This window comes from Alternaria metachromatica (assembly GCF_023757995.1).
Source record: "Alternaria metachromatica strain BMP 0045 chromosome Unknown scaffold_51, whole genome shotgun sequence".
NCBI classification, from domain to species: Eukaryota; Fungi; Ascomycota; class Dothideomycetes; order Pleosporales; family Pleosporaceae; genus Alternaria; species Alternaria metachromatica.
Genome location: NW_026055542.1, coordinates 35,748 through 56,105, shown reverse-complemented (window position 1 = coordinate 56,105; position 20,358 = coordinate 35,748). Strand labels below are relative to the sequence as shown.

At 36.2% G+C, this 20,358-nt stretch overlaps 4 protein-coding genes across 4 annotated transcripts; 3 read left to right on the top strand and 1 right to left on the bottom strand.

Moving 5' to 3' along the window:
* Positions 1-1,067: 1,067 nt before the first annotated feature.
* J4E83_010747 (uncharacterized protein) lies at positions 1,068-1,689 on the top strand (the record flags this gene model as incomplete). The annotated part of the gene is made up of 2 exons (XM_049337627.1): positions 1,068-1,114; positions 1,167-1,689. 2 exons carry the CDS (start codon positions 1,068-1,070, stop codon positions 1,687-1,689), a joined length of 570 nt encoding a protein of 189 aa, XP_049183250.1.
* A 313-nt stretch (positions 1,690-2,002) lies between these two features.
* J4E83_010746 (uncharacterized protein) lies at positions 2,003-3,310 on the top strand (the record flags this gene model as incomplete). The annotated part of the gene is made up of 1 exon (XM_049337626.1): positions 2,003-3,310. One exon carries the CDS (start codon positions 2,003-2,005, stop codon positions 3,308-3,310), a length of 1,308 nt encoding a protein of 435 aa, XP_049183249.1.
* Positions 3,311-4,365: 1,055 nt separating this feature from the next.
* J4E83_010745 (uncharacterized protein) lies at positions 4,366-5,586 on the top strand (the record flags this gene model as incomplete). The annotated part of the gene is made up of 1 exon (XM_049337625.1): positions 4,366-5,586. The coding sequence occupies one exon, from the start codon at positions 4,366-4,368 to the stop codon at positions 5,584-5,586; it is 1,221 nt and encodes a 406-aa protein (XP_049183248.1).
* Positions 5,587-6,322: 736 nt separating this feature from the next.
* On the bottom strand, positions 6,323-8,104 carry J4E83_010744 (uncharacterized protein; the record flags this gene model as incomplete). Its single annotated transcript, XM_049337624.1, has 1 exon — positions 6,323-8,104. The coding sequence occupies one exon, from the start codon at positions 8,102-8,104 to the stop codon at positions 6,323-6,325; it is 1,782 nt and encodes a 593-aa protein (XP_049183247.1).
* Positions 8,105-20,358: the final 12,254 nt, after the last annotated feature.

Here is a 20,358-nt window from a genome sequence, read left to right as displayed (position 1 = left end):
TCGACGACCTGTACGAAAAATTGAGCTTTGCTACATTGGATGAAAAGGCCGCACTGTCTCATCTTGTATTTAACGACTGGTTTGAAAGGTTGTGGGTCCTACAAGAAGCGGCATTAGCGAAAGAGCCAACCTTCCTTTGTGGAGACAATGAATGCAGCTGGGAACTTATGGAAGATGCAATGAGGGATGAAGTGCTCTACAGGCTCTTCGAAAAAGAGTACTATGAGGCCAAGAATCTCGCCCATCTGTGCGATCATTCCGTGCGTACTGGGACAAGAAGAGCGGCGTCGAACACCACGGTATTCCATGTTCGAAGTTTCGCACGGCACGGTTGGGGTATAAGATATATTCAGCCTTCAGGGCCCAATACTAATAGCAAGGGCACCCAGATCATGATGCTAGCATTCGCGATCATCATGTCACGTCCACAAGTATGTCTCAGACCCGAGGATCATGTTCTTGGTCTGCTAGGCTTGATGAACCCGAAGTATTTCGTGTTTAGCTGCCTCGACCCAGATGTACCATACGTATCAGTAGAAGAACTGTTCACTCGAGTCACTAAGTTCATACTGGAGATAGCTTCCGACCGGGAAATTGGAACTTTTTGGACGTGGATCAGCTGGGCATGCGCACTTGATAGACGCCAAGGCTTGCCATCTTGGGCACCGAATCTATCTAGCCCAGGCTCGACTAATACGCCAAGGGATTACGACCCCAGAAGTCCGTCTCGGTATACAACTATCGGAAAGTTGCAACGTTGGTACCCTTCCTTTATAAAACAAGACCAATTGAAGCTAGCCGGCAAGGTACTCGATGAAGTCGTCGAGGTGTTCGCGCAGATGCCTTTTTCTTATTCGACCCGAGATGCGCCCAGACAAGAACAAAGGGGCCATTTGCTAGCTATCGCGCATTGGGAATCGACGATCGCGGATGTTGCGATTGGTCACACAAAAGCGGAAAGTGGTGATGATGGATCTCTCGAAGAATTTTGGCGCACGCTAGTGGATAATCTACAGCGTTACCAAGACGAGACAATAACGTACGATTGGTATCTTGACTTTCAAGCGATGGGTCGACGACTGAGAGACACCAACGTCAACCCCACATATCTGAAGTATGTCACTCTTGCTTGCATCAATACCTGCTCATGAGCTTACACTACGCAGAGCAGAGACAGAGCCTCAATACCCGAGGTTTTATACTCGCGTGAAGGATTCCGAAGAGCTTCTAAAAGCGGAGGCCCAATATCCGAACGCATACAAATTCCTCGACGCCATGCAGGAGGCCCGCAACAGGCGACTCTTCAAGACCAAGAAAGGGCATCTCAGCTCGACGAGGCCGGGTGTGATGCCTGATGATATTCTGATAGCACTGAATGGGGCGCCGATCCTATACGTGATCAGACAGGTCAAGGGTGCTGTGAACGATGAACCGGAGCTTTGGGAGTTTGTAGGCGATGCTTATGTCTATTCTTCAGAATGTGAGAACGACGAGGAATGTACTCTGAAACGCAAGTTCCCTAGCGCAAGCCAGAAGGAAACGGCTTCGCAATCGACTTACCGACCCACCTATACCTATGTATTCAACCGAGACTGGCGAGAAGGCTTGAAGTTCGAGCGCGAAGCCATGGAGAAGGAAGCCCGGAAGAAGGAACTGGCTTATCTGGGAGAAAGTTTCGTATTTGTTTAAATGAGAGCGGTTTTGCGAAAGGATCTGAAGGATTCGAAGCTCATAGATAGGAGCATCCCTCTGAATGAATGCCCAATATTGAGTGTCTTCTCCAAGATGTCCAGCGAAGTTCGCTATGTAAAGAAGATGGCGAAGGGGCTGTCTGGCTGTACCTGCAGTGACGCCCCCGCGCTAACCCCACCCACGAAGGCACGTGCACTGAACTTTCAGATTCGCGCTACGATTTCCCTCCCCACTCACTTCCCAATCCTCCGCCCTCTTCCTGTGAAGGCATGTTATGCTTCGAACCCTATCACGATCGATAACACGAGTCATGGCCTCCAACGAGCCCGCCCGCGTCCCTATCCCAAAGAATGGCGTCGACTACCGTGGCAAAGTGGTGCTTGCGCCTATGGTGCGCTCCGGTGAATTGCCATCACGCCTCCTCGCGCTGAAGTACGGCGCCGACCTGGTCTGGGGACCCGAGACCATCGATCGCGCCATGATTGGCACCACGAAGCGACTTAACCCGCACACGAATACCCTGGAGTTCTCGCGCCTCCCGACTTCAAAGATCAAAAACCCCACCCTCGATCCCGAGAATCGCGAAAGCGTTTTATACCGCATACATCCAGAGCTGGAGAAGGGAAAGCTCATATATCAAATTGGTACGGCGAATCCGGAGCTGGCAGTCCAGGCAGCCAAGATGGTCGCAGCGGATGTTGCAGGCATCGATGTCAATTCTGGCTGCCCCAAGCCATTCTCGACTTCCGGCGGCATGGGTGCAGCGCTGCTCAAGACACCAGACCTGCTTTGCAACATCCTGACGAGTCTCGTGGAAGAAGTGGGAAAGCCATTCGAGATCGGCATCAGCGTCAAGATCAGAATCCTGGACACGCCAGAAGAGACAGCGGCATTGGTGAAGAGACTGGTGCGCACCGGCATCACGGGTCTCACGGTGCACTGTAGAACCACACCCATGCGACCCAGAGAGCGCGCGATTCGAGACCAACTCAAGATGATCGGAGAGATATGCCACGAAGCAGGCGTCGCATGCCTGATGAACGGCGACGTCACATCGCGTACCGAAGCCCTCAAACTCGCGGAAGAGTTCAACGTCGACGGCGCAATGATCGCGACCGCAGCCGAGAAGAACCCCAGCGTGTTCCGACCCGACTCAGAAGGCGGGCCACACGAGTGGAAATCGCAGTGGAAGACCGTTGTCACCGAATACATGCGTTTCGCGCTAGAAGTAGAGAACCGGTGGGGGAACACAAAGTATCTGCTCAGTCAGATGATACCCGGGAAGGAGAAAGCGTACCAGGCGATGAACAAGTCAAAGTGCTACACGGACTGCATCAAGGCGCTGGGCCTGGAGAACGTTGACGACTTGCTACAGCAGGCCAACGTTGTTGACGAGCATCTGGGCATACCGCAGAACGAATCTCGCGCTTCTAAGCGCGCTCGGGTCAAGGAAGCAGCAAATCCAGAAAGTGATGCTGTCGAGCGGAAGGAGAAGCGCAAGGAACGGGATGATGACGAGCCTGAGGCCAAGCGCGTCAAGGTGCCTGAAGTGGAGCCAGAAGCAACTGTGGCCATCCCACCGCAGGAGATAGCGGCTCCTGCTGCGTTGAGCGTATGAAATATGCAGAGATCTATGGGCTGGGCGTGTATCTATTTGGGCATTGCAGGCGTATTGAGCATTTACGAAAGTGCGGGGTTCCCCTCGGTAGTATGCAGCCATGATATGGGACAACTAATTGATATGAATACATACATTACTGTGACTGCGATGCATCATATGTGTTCAAACGACTAACAAAGTCCCCGAGCAGTTACGTCGCGTCGCTGATGACTGAACGCTGGCACGCGAAGGCCTTCGAAGATTTGGTACTAGGGTCTGCTGCGTGACGGCTAGCGCCACGCTAGACGACCCCACTGCTACGGAGGTACATACTGTGCCACATACTTCGCTACCGTCTTGAATGTCAACATTTACTTTTCATCCTCACACTTAATATCCTTAGGATACATAAAGAGCATTCCAGGACCGACAATGGCCGCCTCCACAGACGCGGTTATGGCAGATATCGGCGACGACAAAGCGCAACTCGGCAGTCTACCGAACGAGCTACTAAACCTCATTACAGACTTGGTGGTCGCTGGTGGCACGCCAATGGCGGTGATGCGACTGGTGAACAAGCGATTTAAAGCGTGTGCCCAATCGCACCTCGTCGATTCTCTCCAAGCAAAGGTATGTCCATCACCCGCTTTAACGCAAGGACAAGTTGCGCCAGGAGCGGAATGTCGTCTAGTACGATCGGCACAGCTGACATTGGTATCTCACCACAGGCTTGGGACATTCGTAGTCCCCATGATCTTCGTTCGTTGAGTGAAATCAGCAAGGTGGATGCCTTAGCCCAGGCGATCAAGTCTCTTCGCATGACTTGCTGTTATGAGGAATATCACGAAAATCCTGTCGCTCTCAGAGACGAAGCAAACCATCGACATAATAATGCAATCAAAGAAGTCACGGAACGTACGGTATCGGCTCAGGACAGATTCCGTATGCAACGCAGAACCGCCCTGTTGGAAAGGTTCGCGCACGCTTCCACGCTTTCAGAAGAGATGGAAAACGACAGGGTAGCTGGGAGTAGGAACTACGCACAGAACCTCTTTCCCGAATCTTCTTCAGATATGAACGTGGGTTGGTTGAGAACAATAGTTCTACCTGATCTGGAGTCGCGCTGGGAAAAGTTGAAAGAGGAAAATAAGTCCATCTTCGGCAAAGTATGGTACTCTTCCATCGTACACCCCAGATTATATGGGGCGCATTATGATGCCGTCGCCGAATACGTCTTAGCGAAAGAGGGGCTGATAACCACCATCGCGAAAAGCTTGGCTCCATTCAAGCAATTACATACTTTCGCCTTCGTCGAACCCGAGATCGATGCCTGGAGCCGTTACGAAACGCTTTTCAAGGAAGTTGGTGAAGAGCACGGCCGCTTACAGGGATGTAGGAGCCCATATGCCAGGGGCTCAAAGCGAGACGCAAGCTCGGAGGCCATCGCATACAGCGGGATGATGATCGGCCTTGACGTTGCACTTCGAGCTCTACAGCGAGCCGAAATCCACCCAACCAACTTCGCAATGCCAGTACCTTCTATTGGATTCCAATCCTTCAAGACCTCCGTTTCGAAATACGTCTTGAGCGAGGTTCTCACACAAACAAACAAGCTATGTCTCAACCACCTATCGTTGAGATTCCTTCGTGTTGGGAGTAGTAACGACGACAGACTCACCTTGACAAATGTCTATTCTCGAGAGACCCCCCCACCGGTTCACACCGAAATACTCTTAACCAATGACAGCTTCCCCAGCCTACGCGACCTGACTTTATATTTTGGCCAGGTCAGATCTGCGAACAATCCGGGTCCAGCCACCCACGGCTGGAAGGCAGCAGAACTTGAGTCCCTAACCATTCGATACGACCCCCGATTTGAAGCATCGGCAAATGGTATTCTATGGCACGAAGACTGTTTGAACCACTTCCATCAAAGTCTCAAACACCTGACGATTGTTAACGCTTTTTGCGGCAACTGGAATAACTTCTTCCGCGACATCGCAAAGGCTCAGCTGGAAACACTGGATATTGTGATTGAGGATGATGTTCTCGGGATGGTTAGGACCAAAGTGCCGTCTTTTAACGACGTAGAGAACGGGTTGGTGTGTGTTCAGGAGCGGTTTAAGAAGGCCGCCGAGAAGGTGGAGGTAAGACCGGATTGGGTTTTCGATCTTGTGAAGCGGGTGTGGAAAAATCAGGATGATATTGTTGATCGGTTGTTGGAGGATAGTGATGAGGAGGGTGGGTTTGATTGGGAGGAGGACGATGATGATGACGAGGAAGTTGAAGGATGAGAACGCGGCATTCATGGATGAGGTGTGGATGCTTGACAGATTGGGTAGATTGAAAACTAATTGTTGTGTACAATCGAAATTTACTAGTGACAGCTATCTAGAGCTATATCGTGTATCATAAGTTCAACAACAAGGGCCTCGCCGCGATATTGTCTCTCACGGGAGCGATCGAGCTCATGAGCCTCAAAGCTCGGCCTTACTCACTACTGCCATCAGTACGAGTCTCGCTGACTTGTCGTCAATGACATTCAGGCTCAGTACATGTATACACTCACACCTGGCCGTAATAAGCAAGAAGGCAAAAAATGCGAAGACTGCGTACGCGTCGGCATCTTGGGCCAACCAGGAAACGCCGACCGCAGTTGCTGCCACCAAAACTATCGATGCAACGATGCCAATGCAAAAGCCGCTCCAGCCTGCGCGAATTACAGTGCATATCGGTAGTCTTGATGTCTCAGCTGAAGTACCCAGTGTACCCACTGGTGATCTTCCTGTATGGTGGTGGGTTTTTTCGTATGCCCAAAAGATCCCTGAGAGGCTGTCTTTGTGGCGTGATGCCAACATCGGGCTACTTTTCGTTGCGTGGTAAAGAAAGCGATAAATGTGAATGCGTAGATATAGCTTAGTGCGTTGGCTCGAGACTTGGCGCTGGCATGGATGTAGGCCAGGCTCGGCCTCGGTGCGACATGGCATGCGTAGCAATCTGAGTCGAAAGAGAAGTGTGTAGAATGCAGTCTCAGTATAGTCCGTCCGCATCATTATCTTTCGTCTCCTTGTTCATCTTTCCAGGTTCGATACCGTGCATATCGTCTGCAACGTATTCCATATCTATTCGGAAACGCACATCGACTTGATCAAGGATGTGGCCGGTTAATGTGGTGCATAAACGGCGAAGAGTAACGTGGATACAAGCCTGTGCTGATTCCAGGGGGATTGTTATGCGATCCGCAAGGCTGCTCCCTTCTGATGTCAATCGCGACGTTGAGCCATCATCGCCTTGCACTTCCACGCCTAGCAGTCGAATATCCTTTATGGAATCGCCCAGTATAATTACGGGAGAGACTCTTGAGGAGCTACTGGACGTCCTTATCGTCAAACCAAAGCTGTGGGACGCGGTGCTGGCCATTGTGAAGATGCTTTCAGGTTTCCATTCGTTCGGGACATGAACGTAATTGCTATCCCAAGATGATACCATGAATGAAGAACTGTGGAACTCGAAACAGGCAAGCGCCCGGTCGGGACCCATGTGCTCGACTGGAGAGAGGATAACGTCGGATACTATGAGAGCTTTGGGATCAAAGGCATCACTATTGAGGCTCCTCATATCTACCATAATAGGGGCTGTGTTGAGGCGAGCGTAATTGGATGTCGGAAGCAGCTCGAGAACGATCCCAAAGAGGTGGAATTTGTATCCTGTCAGGGTCAAAGGCAAAAGTGCGACCAATCCGTCCTTTTTTCCACTTGGCTTCCTTGAATAGCGGTTGGTGATCAATGGAAGATACTGGAGGCCCGGTTTGTATCCAGTCTGAGGCACCTTCAACTGCACACCGCTTTTGACCAACTTCAGGGAGGGGTCGTTGAGTGCGTTCCACTGTGCGTCAACGACGCTGCCCATCCGAGAATATTCGATGTAATCAGGAAGGCACGTTGGCTCTTTCGCACACTCCCTACATGGAGTTCTCCTACAGAACTGCCTGGCTGAGTACGCGAGCAATGGTGCATGCTCTGGCACACCAGGGCCATCCGCATCAGTATTATCGTGAGTAGCGAAGAGGAACAGCGTATAGTCGGGTTCGCTCTCAAAGACTACTTGCTGTAACCTGCGAAATGCCCGACGTCCCCCTTCGCCGTAAAGTAATGGCATATTCGCATCGAAGAGACCGAGCAGACAATAAGCCATGTCTTCGGACTTAGTGACCCGTCGATGCGCAGCCCATGACATTTTCTCTGCAGCGAGATATCTGTCCTTCTGAACTGCCCAGACATTCTGAAGAGCAGCAAGGGCGATCCCAGTGATAGTTGCGATTTCTTCGGCTCGCGATGCTTTAGAGCCGATGAACGTCCAGTCGGCTGCGTAAAATTCGACGCTACACGGTGCCAGTAGTTCCTGTAAGGTCCAACCGCGGGTAAACCACAAGCTCTCTTTGAATGCTACATCCAATCCAGCCTGTCCGTTGGGAACGTCACTCAGATAAGCGTAACAAAACTGAGCCTCTTGGTACCACCGAAACATTGAGTTGATCGCCTCTTGAAGCTCCGCAGAGCTGGATTTGTCGATGCAGCAATTGTCTATCCAGATCCAACCGAATCCGTCCTTAAGCGCGCGTGCGCAGGTCCCCTGCAATTTAGGAAATCCACGTTTGGCTCGGGCTGGGTTGCTGATGTCGCTGATAGGGACCTTCATCACATCCTCGAAGAGAATTTCCTCGTCTTCCCACCGGTGTGAGAGGATAACGTACTCAGGTGTTTCACCAATGAACGTCGTGAGCGTCAGGGTATACGTGTTGAGGAGCCTCATGTTTGCGCACTCGTCGTACTGTGCCCAGATGGTCAGGCACGACTACGATTTTTTTCCGTGATGCAAGGCTGAAAGACTCTCTAAGTATAAGCGGCTAGAGAGTAGTGCGAGACATGTGGGATCACGGCGGTCGCCTCAAACGAGCCAGAGTCGACATCATGCTCCAGGTCGTGCCACATGCATGCATGCGGGGTAAGATAAGGTGAAGCCTGCGCTCTAACTCGTGACTGTGCAAATCATCGATGCATACGTAGGTCTACGCCTACGGTGCTCTCAAGCTGCGGTGGTGGAGTGGGGATGAAATTGCGACAAAATGTGTAGACTTCTCGCCGTGGCAACTCGCAGTGAACGCGTTCGGGGAACAGCGCGCAATATTGACGCGCTAATCTTTCACGTGACCCGGCCCAGCCTCTCTAATTCCACCTTATCTTATAAATTATACGCTTCTCTAAGATTCTATACGTTTAACCTTTACGCTAGCGCTACGCTAACATACTAGTATAGTACTAAAAACTTCTTAAAGCTACTAAGCTAATTATAGCCTAAAAAATAAAAGTATTAAATACTATAAAACTTCTAAACTAATAAGTAGGCTTAAACGTAAATCTCTATAGAGTATCTAAGAGAAAATAGTACTAATATTAGTAATATAGATTTTAGCATTATAATAATATACTATTATTACTTTAACTCTATACTTTACCTATACTATAATATTACTTTATTATATTAGATATACTATTTAATAGCGCTTATTATACTTTTTTAACTATATTTAAAATATCTATTATTACTACGTCTAGTTTATCTACTTATATATTACTTTCTCTATTAATACCTATATTATTACTACTATTCTTTCTTTAGTCTCTAAGCTTATAATATCTTAGTTAAATATATACGCCTATACTATATCTAAAGTATAGATAAAATAAAGCCTATAATAAGTGTAGTAATAATAAGTTAATAAATACTACTAAAAAGACTATAATAGAAGATAATACTAGTAAATAGACTTATTATACCTAGCGTCTATATATATAGTAGATATCTACATAGTATAAGTTAACTTAAGTAGTTAAAGTTTTTTAATAATATAGATAGTTATTCTAGAACTTTATCTACGCGTAAGTAATAAAGTAGTATATAATAAATAGTATAAGAGCTAGTAGTTATAAGAAATAATAATAAATACTACTTAAGGTAGTGCGTACTCTATAGTTAGATTATAGTATCTATAGTAAGAATATACTATTAGCTTATAGATATAAGTTATTATAACTTATAAAAGAGAAAGCGTTTAGTATATTTAAAGCTAGTATAAGTATTAACATAGTTAATTACTATACTACTATATAAGCTATTAAAAAACGCGTACCTACTTAGTACACGTTTATTCTTTACTATTTAGAAAATAAAAAGTAAGAAAAGGCTTTAAAAAACTATAAAGCGCTATAGTAGTAACTCTACTTTATTACTAGTATAGTATACTTCTTACGCGTAAAAAAGAGGTTAAATATACTACCTATCTATATTAGTCTCTATTTATAAAGATCTAGTATATACTAACACGTTATTAAGGTTCTTACTAGCTTTAGTATATACTATATATACTATTATATTAATAGTAAAATAAGTAAGATTAGTTAACTTATATAGGTAAGGTACTTTCTTTATATAACTTCTTCTAGTATATAAACTTCTATAATATTATTAAAACTTCTATAATCTTCTAAAACCTTCTATTTATATATTATTTATTAACTCTAGTAGTAGAGTTAATTATAAGTATAAGTATATAATCTCTATATAGTTATTATATATAATAATATTAACTTTATAGATTATAAATAATATAAAAACGCTAGTTATATAGTAAGCTATTAAGCTTTTACTAATATAGCCTTTATTATATATAATAAGTTACCTACTAATAGACTTATCTAAGATATATATAATCTATCTATACCTCTTTCTCTCTATAATATTATAACTAGTCTAGCGTTAACTAGAGGTAATAATATTAGGTATTATATATCTAGCTTACTTATTACTAATATAGTCTAACGCTTATATTTAGAAAGTATAAAGGTAGTATTTAATTATAATAGTAACTCTTTCTATCTAGCTTTCTCTATTATTAAATAGTTACTACCTTACGTTACTTAGTACTAGTAATTTACTAGTATTTTATAGAATAAGAGTACTATTAAGAGCATATATACTATATATAAAGATATATTTTTATATTAGTTAGGCTTAAAGGCTACTAATAAGCTTAGTAAAGTTAATAACTTTACTTATTACCTTATATTATATTATAGAGACTAGCTTACTACTAACTATATATAGTCTACTTTATAGAAGTAGTGTTACGTAGAGCTACTATATAATAAATAGTAGTAGATTTAACTACTTTCTACCTAGTTTTATATCTAGATAAACTTATTAGCTACTATTATTTATACCTATTAAGTAGCTAATTCTAGTTTTTATACTATATACTCTCTTATTACTAATATAACGCGTTAGAACTATTTATATAGTACTAGAGATAATATAAAGTACTACTTAATAGAGCTAGTTATTATCTAAGAGTTTACTTTATAAGTTAGAGTACTCTTTTACGTAGCTATAAAAGACTATAAACTACTACTAGTTAATACTAAGTAAAATCTCTAGTATAAAGTAGTTAGAAATACTATATTCTATCTATTAGCGCTGTAATTTATAGAGCTTATTAAAGATATTTAATCTACTATCTTTACTTTATTAGCTTAAACGTCTTCTAGCCTAGACATTAACTTCTATACTATATATTAGCTTCTATAGAAGGTTAAGCTATTCTTAATACTACGCTATATAGTTAAGTATAGTAATATTAGTATACTATAGCGCTTAGTAGATTCTTTTATTATTATATTCTTAAGAGTAAAGTAGTATAACTATAGTAGAAAGATACTATATTATTAATAGTATCTATTTTCTATAAATACGTCTATTCTCTAGTAGTTAATATTATTATTAAGTCTTATAAACTAGTATAGGTAGTAGTCTACCTTTAAAGCTATTAATCTACACTTTAAGTACCTTAACTATAGTTATAAGCTTAACCTCTATAACTAAAAGAACTCTATATATAACTTTAATATTATGTTCTAGTAGTAAGCTCTTTATAACGCGTATCTAGGTAAACTCTATACTAAACTTAAGTATTAGTATAGAAAATCTATATTAGGTAAGTATATAAGTAATAAAGCTATTTATAATATATTCTTTCTTAGTTAAAATCTATTCTTAGATAAGTATACTAGCTATTATACTTTTATTAACGCTAGTAGTAGAATATATAATTCTATAAATATCTAATAGAATAGTATAGATAGTTTTAAAGCTAATATTAATACTTTTAATACTTAGTATATTTATACTCTAACGTCTCTATCTTATAGTACGTTAGTAGTAACGCCTAGTAATAGTTATAATAGGTTTATTAATATTAGTAAGTACGCTAACCTTACTTATAGTAGCTATAATAGCTAAGTAGATACTACTACTAATAAATATCTATTAACTAGTATTAATTAGCTTAATCTTATATAGGTTTCTAGTTAGTGTAGCTATATATAATATACACTATAAGTTTATAGAAGTTTATAGAAGTATATAATAGTATATATAAGTTTATAGTGTTAATAAAGTTACTATCTACTTACTACGTAGTTAAGACTATATTAAGATAGAATTAATATTAAGGCTAGTAGAAGCTACGTATAGGTCTTGCTAGCGTAATTAGCTTAGAACTTCTTATAAGATTACTAGTGTTATACTTACTAGAAAGAATTAGCTTAGAAGTTTCTATAAAATTACTAGTATTACTAATTATTCTAGGTACGTAAGAGAATAAAGAGTTATACTTAATTTATCTTAACTTATTTAGTCTACGTAAATATTATTAGCTACTAAATAACTATTTATTAGTAGAAGCCTATTATATTAGCTACTAAAGAAACTTTTATTACGTAGAAGCCTATTACGTTAGCTACTAAAGAAACTCTATTAAGTAAAAGCCTACTACGTTAGCTACTAAATATACTTCTCTTCTAGTTAAACTAGAACTATTCTATAACGTTACTAAAAGAGTAGATAATATTACTAGAGGTATAGCGCATACGTCTCTATTCTTACTATTACTTACTATTTCTCTTCTACCTCTTTTTTCTAGTAGTTTACTATCTTAGGCTAGTATACTATTTTCTTCTACTTTACGCTATTAAAGTAAGAATATTACCTATAGAGCTAGAAAAGCTAGAAAACTATATATTACTATTATAGCTAACTAACTACCTAAGTAACTAAAGCACTAAGATAAGGCTATAGCTAACTAACTACCTAAGTAACTAAAGTACTAAGATAAAACTATATCTAACTAACTAAATACCTTATTATTAAGTATATATAGCGCTACTTTCTTTAGCTTTAGCTTTATAAACGCTTTACTAATATACTAATTACTAAATTAGTATAGTAGTTACTACTAAAAGTATAAATCTCTTATCTATAACTTCTATAAGAACTTATTAGGTAATTAGCCTATAAGTCTTAAAAAGTTTATAGAATATTACTAGTTAGCTCTAGCTTTATAGATGCCTTACTAATATACTAATTACTAAATTAATATAGTAGTTACTACTAAAAGTGTAAATCTCTTATCTATAACTTTTATAAAAACTACTAGATAATTAGCTTATAAGTTTTAAAAAGTTTATAGAATATTACTAGTTAGCTTATAAGTCTTAAGAAGTTTATAAAATATTACTAGTTAGCTTATAAGTCTTAAGAAGTTTATAGAATATTACTAGTTAGTCTATAAGTTTTAAAAAGTTTATAGAATATTACTAGTTAGTCTATAAGTTTTAAAAAGTTTATAGAATATTGCTAGTTAGTCTATAAGTCTTAAGAAGTTTTATATTCTAGCTATAAAATAAAAAAAAAATAGAAAAAAATAGATAAACTATAACTTAAACCTAGATCTCTCTCTATAGAAATACTTTTTATTTTCTACTAGTAGGCTTAGTAGGCGCTATACTAGCTAGCTAGTAGGTCTCTTCTCTACTATAGCTAGGTGCTTCTATATAAAAGACTTTAACTATTGTAAGGCCTAAGGCCTAATAGAGCTTAGTAGAACGTACTAGAGCTTATTAGGCTTAGATCTTACTATCTATATATATATTATCTTAGACTAAGAATACTATCTTAGTTATTCTTACCTTTTTAGGTTATATTAGTCTAGCGGTCTAAGACTAGGTTCTTACATAATAACTAAGATAAACCTCTTCTAAGTCTAGAGTTCGAATCTCTACTCTAGAAGAGTAAAGCCTAGCGTCTCTTTTAGAGATTTATATATAGCCTAGAGTAAAGGCTACCTAGAACTAGATTAGTAGTTCTAGCTAATAGATAAGCTTCTATTTATATATATAAGCTGCTTAAGGCTAGTATATATATATCTAGCTAGAGGTCTAGCTAGAACCTAAGAGAGGGGATAGTGTAAGGCCTAAGGCCTAATAGAGCTTAGTAGAACGTACTAGAGCTTATTAGGCTTAGATCTTACTATCTATATATATATTATCTTAGACTAAGAATACTATCTTAGTTATTCTTACCTTTTTAGGTTATATTAGTCTAGCGGTCTAAGACTAGGTTCTTACAACTATTAAGCTACTTACTCTAAGTATATTTAATAAGGTATAGCTACATAACTTAATATATAAATAGAGACTATATAGCTATACTAGTTACTTCTCTATTTACTAGGCGCTTACTTAATAACGTTACTTAGTGTAAGATATAATAGTAGTACTAGTAATACTTCTAACTAGGTCTAAATATAGCTAATTACGTAGCGTTTATTACTACTAATAATAATAACTTTAAAGCTAATTCTAAGTTTACTTAGTACGTCTCTAGCTAGTTTAAGCTTCTTACTAACTCTCTTATACTAAGTAAAAGAAGATACTTAAAGAGTATATTAACTTTAAGAAGAAGAATAACCTCTATAGATATAGTGTAGCTATATAATATATATAGTATATCTTTAAGCTATATAGAAGACCTTATCTATATTATAAGATCTAGCGTAAGTAAGTTATAATATCTAATAACTTTACTAACCTATAGCGCTAGCGTAATAATACTAGTATCTAGCTTTCTACTATAGATATTATCTCTAACCTTAGTTCTCTAGAGAAGTGTAGTAAGAACGCGCCTTTTATAAGTAATCTAACTACTATAGTTAGAGATAAGCCTAATAAGCTAAAGTACTCTAGCTCTCTAAAAGAGTATAGTAAGAATACGCTTTTATAAGTAATCTAACTACTATAGTTAGAGATAAGTCTAATAAGCTAGAGTACTCTAGCTCTCTAAAAGAGCGTAGTAAGAATACGCCTCTATAAGTAACCTAACTACTATAGTTAGAGATAAGCCTAATAAGCTAGAGTACTCTAGCTCTCTAGAAGAGCGTAGTAAGAACGCGCTTCTATAGATAACCTAACTATTATAGTTAGAGATAAGCCTAATAAGCTAGAGTGTACTAGTAATAGTATTAAGGTTTTTACTTTTCTTAATATCTAGGCCTCTTTTTATAGGCTGTAATTAAGTTACTAGTTATAACGCTTCTTACTATCTTCTTAACGCTAGCGCTACTAAAGCTATTATTAACTACTTTCTTTTTATTACTAACTCTCTTATAGTTATTATTATTAATAATACTAGCTATAAGCTTTTAAGTTTCTTAAACCTATACGCTACGCTACTAAAGCTATTATTAACTACTTTCTCTTTATTACTAACTTTCTTATAATTATTAACCTTACTATATATATCTACTATAAGTAGTATTCTAAGAATAACTATAGACTATATAAGGCTATTATTAAGTACGCTAGTTATAAGCTTCTAAGTATCTTTTAAGCCTATAGCTACCTAAAAAGATACTTTTAGTAGGTATAGTAATTAAGTTATATAAGCTAACTATTTAGTTAGAAATAAAACGCTATAATACTTATAGTAAAGAAAGTAAAGAGTAGTAGTAGTCTTAGGCGTAGAGAGTAGCTTTAGCTCTAAGTTTATATCTAACTACCTTTTTAATAACTATACTCTAACTTTAACTAACTCTCTAGCGCTAGAATACTTACTAGATTAGGTACTTTATTATTAAGTATATATATAACCTCTCTTTACTATCTATTAAGAACTATATTCTAGAAAAAAAACTTATTATTACTAGAGTTCTTCTCTAGAGCTATAACCTTTCTCTACTATCTATTAAGAACTCTAGTAATAATGTTACTCTTAACTTTAACTATAGCTTTAACACTAGAGAAGAAGCTTATTATTACTAGAGTTCTTCTCTAAGGTAATAACGTTACTTTTAACTTTAACTATAGCTTTAATACTAGAGAAGAAGCTTATTATTACTAGAGTTCTTCTCTAGAGTAATAACATTACTCTTAACTTTAACTATAGCTTTAACGCTAAAGAAGAAGCTTATTATTACTAGAGTTCTTCTCTAGAACTATAATCTTTCTTTACTATCTATTAAGAACTTTAGTAATAATATTACTCTTAACTTTAACTATAGCTTTAACGCTAAAGATATTACTAATAATATTACTTTTAATATTAACTATAGCTTTAACGCTAGAAAGTTTACTAGTAATATATTATTTAGACTTTCTAGTAGTAACTTTCTAAGTTACGCTAGATATCTATAAAGTGCTAAGTTAGCGTTCTCTACTCTCTCTAAGGCTATTAAGACTTTTCTAGCCTTAATCTTATCTACTACTCTAGAGCTTATTAAGGTAATATAAGCGCTATGCATAAACCTAACTCTATCTATACTCTCTTTAATACTACTATAAACCTTCTAGCTATAGAAATATTATTTAGCCTCTAATCTACTTATAGCTTCTACTTTCTAGGTAATTTTACTAGTGTCTATTAGTCTTCTTATTTAGCCTCTAATCTACTTATAGCTTTTACTTTCTAGGTAATTTTACTAGTATCTATTTATCTCTAACTATGCGCTAGTAATTAGTAATAGGCTTTTACTTTTTATTATTACTAATTAGGTTAATAATCTTATACTCTTTCTTAACTAGCTATAAGTTTTTTTTTCTTTTCTTTACCTTTACTTTTTAATCTAGTAAGCTATTAGCTAGGCTAGAACTTTATAAAGTAGTCTTATATATAGATATAAATAACCTTATAGCTATATCTTATCTTAACTCTTAATATACTCTTTCTCTATATAATCTAAATAAGCTACAACTAGTCTAGATAACTTCTTACCTATAATATACTTTTACTAGCCTTCTCTACTTATAAATCTACCTCTTATACTTATATTATAAGTAATATAACTATATTATATAAAGCGTTAATACTATAAGAGATAAATTTTAGTGTAGATATACTACTTATAGCGTAAGTCTACTAGTAAGAAGATATAGACTACTAGAACTAGTGTTACTATTTATATAAGTATATAGTAATATATATAAAAAAAAGTATATAGTAATAACTTTAATTCTAACTAACTAAACTCTACTCTCTTACTATAGCTAGTATTTAAACTCTAATCTATAACGCCTACTCTAATCTAATACCTAAGTTATTTTTCTTAGTAGTACTCTAAATAGCTAAGATAGAATATAGAAGCTAATACTCTAAAGCTAGTAAATATCTATATATTATAGTAGTAGTACTATAAAAGCACTACTTACTTATATCTTATAGAGAAGAGAAGAGAGTAAGCTATTCTATATCTATTATTATCTACCTACTATACTCTTACTACTACTACGTAATATTACGCATAAGAGTAACTAAGATCTCTACCTAGCTTAGCGTAATATCTATTTTCTTATTATTATTATTATTATTATTATTATATACTAAAGACGTAGAAAAAGTAAAAGTAAAAATAATAGGCGTAGGCGTAGACGTAAGCGTAATTATTAATAGTAGTATAGCTACTAAACGCTAAGTACACTAAGTATAGTTTTAAGATAGACTATATTACTATTAGTATATAGTTACTAGCTCTATAGTAGTACTATACTTACCTACGCTCTCTAACTATGCTAGACCTTAATTTACTTTAGTAGAGCTTATTCTACTACTAGTACTACTATTACTACTATATAATAAACTATAGTAGTAGTACTAAAAGTATAGCACGTAAAGTGCTAAATAGAAAGCTAAATAAAAAAAAGTTAGAAGTAAATATTTTAAGGTAGTTACTACTATTATTATTAATATAGAGAGTATTATATAGTATAAAATTACTATAGACTAAAGTCTTAATAGCTATAAGTAAGATTATAGTCTTAAAAAATAGTATATTTATTACTTATTACTTATTACTCTTTACTTCTTACTCTTTATTAATTATCTACTTCTTATACCTACGTACTATATTACTATACTAGTAAAGCTAGCGTTACAGCTATTAATATAGTGTTTCTACTTATTATAACTTTATATTTCTACTAGCTTCTTATACTTACGTACTATATAAAGTTTTAAATCTAGATATTCTCTATTAATAATAGCTTAATATAGTACTACTATTTAGTATATTAGTTCTTTACTAGTCTAGTAACCTCTAGCTCTTAACTAAGATATCTAGCTTAACTACTAGGTAGGTAATTTCTTATATATAAAGTTACTATTTTTTTTACCTTTAGGTTTAAATTATACCTATTACTATTAGCTTTTTTTAGCTTATAAGTCTTTTATAAACTTCTAGAGACTTATAAACTAACTAGTAATATTCTATAAACTTCTAAAGACTTATAAGCTAACTAGTAATTATAAAAGTAGAATAGGTTAATATAGAATTATATAAACGCAAACCTCTACTAAGTAATCTAGGTAGAGCTATTACTTATAAGAGGTTTCTTTAAGTTTCTACGCTAGTAGAGCTTACGCTTATATAGACTAGTATAGTCTAAAAAAGTCTAGAGAGATCTAAAGTAGTCTATAACTAGGTAGTTATAATAAAGTCTTTCTTCTCTCTAGAAGTGTATTCTATATAAGATAGAGAATTAAAAAAATTTAAAAGATTATATAAGCGCTAAGCCTAGGCTAAAATATAGCCTATACGTTAATATTAGAGAATTTCTTTTTAGGCTATCTACCTAGACTTCTTACTTCTACTTATTATTTAGTAAGTATTTCTAAAATCTCTATATATTAGAATTAGTCTAGACTACTTTAGATTAGAGTAGATCTAGGCTAGCCTAGTATAGTCTAGCCTTACTTTTTTCTTTCTTTTACTAATAAGTGTAAGAGCCTATTAACTAATACTATTAACTATAATCTAGCGCAATCTTACGCTATCTATTTCTATCTTCTACTATCTAGAGTATTCTAGTAATAACTAGCTATTTTTAATTTTAATCTAGTTTTATCTATACTAATCTAGTTATAATATAGATACTTAAAGCCTAGTAACTAAGAGACGTAACTACTAAGGCTAGATATAATCTAAATAGTTATATACGCTATAGTAATATCTTATATACTACTATTAAGAATAGCTAGTAGACTAATCTAGTACTCTACTACTATCTACTAGATAAGAACTATAAGATATAGGTTAGTGCTTCTTTCTAGAGCTATCTATACTAATCTATACTAACTTAGACTTTATAGAGTAGAACTACTATAATAGCGTTTTATACTATTAGTAAGAAGAAAGCTTTAACTCTTCTTTACTATATTCTCTATAACTTATCTAGTTAAGATTATTTTTAAGTAAGTAATACTATTCTAGTATAATCTAGGCTAATCTAGACTAATCTAGCTACCTAAGTACACTATCTCTAGTATTATTATAATATAAGTAAAGATTTATAGAATATACTTTTAAGTGCTCTTAAACGCTCTAGTCTATAATATCTTAAACGCTTCTACTATAGATAAGTTATTTCTAAAGTAGAATATTAAGGTCTAGACTACTACTTTTACTATATAAGTAATCTAGAGTTATCTATACTAATCTATACTAATCTAGGTAGAAACACTATCTAATATATTAATAATAAGAATACGCCTCTATACTCTAGTAAGTACGTTTAGTTTAATACTAAAGTTCTTAGAGTTACCTAAAAAGCTAAGTCTTATAGTAACACTAATAGAGCTTCTAAAACTTCTAGTAAGTATATAGATATACTCTCTCTTATTCTAATCTAGATCTATCTAATCTAGTCTAGAAAAAGAAGAACATAGATTCTTTTAAGAAGAAGGTTCTAGCTCTAAAAGCTAAGGTTAAAAGTCTTATTAACTTACTATGCTTAATTAAAAGTAAGCTATCTAAAGCTACTAGAAATAGCTTTTAAGCTAATTACTCTACTTTACTCTAGATTAACTTAGTATAGCCTAGGTTTATCTAAAGCTATTTTTAGGTTAATTTAGATAGTCTTATTCTAGTTAGCGTTTTCTAGTTATAAAGTTTAGCGTCTAAGATACTCTAGTATAGATTAGTCTAGATTAGGCTCTCTAGAGTTCTTTCTAGTTTTAATCTACTTATTATTATTCTTTGCATAGTAATTAGTTACTATCTAATTTAGATAGGTTTAGATTAGTATAGATTAGCTTTAGCTCTAGAAATATAATTATTAATTTCTTTATACTTATAATTAAGATTTAAGTAATTTTAGAGTCTATTATACTTAGAAAATTTATTAATTTATTTAATCTAATATATTCTCTAGCCTACTCTATTAGAATATTAGACTAAACTAATCTAAACTTATCTAGCTTTTTCTAAGCCTACTCTAGCGTAATTATCTTTAGTTAGAGTACTCTTAGAACTTTTTAAATACTCTTATAGCACTAAGAGAGATCTTCTCTAAAAGTAGCTATTAATTATTAGAGTCTAGGTAGTCTATCTACTTAACTAAGTATATTTAAGAGTCTTCTACTTTTTACTTCTTAAGTATTTTATCTATCTTATATATATTATTACCTACTTATAGAGTAATATAATAGAGTAGATCTTAGTCTTTTTAGACTAGACTAGTATTAAAAGCGTTCTTTAGTAGGCTAACGTAGAAAACTAGGTAGATTCTACTATCTTCTAGAAGGTCTAGTTAGTAGGCTTACTTACTAATCTATTCTATTACTTTAAGTAGGCTCTAGTACTTATAGTCTAGTTTCTTTTTAAGTCTAGTTATATAGATATTACG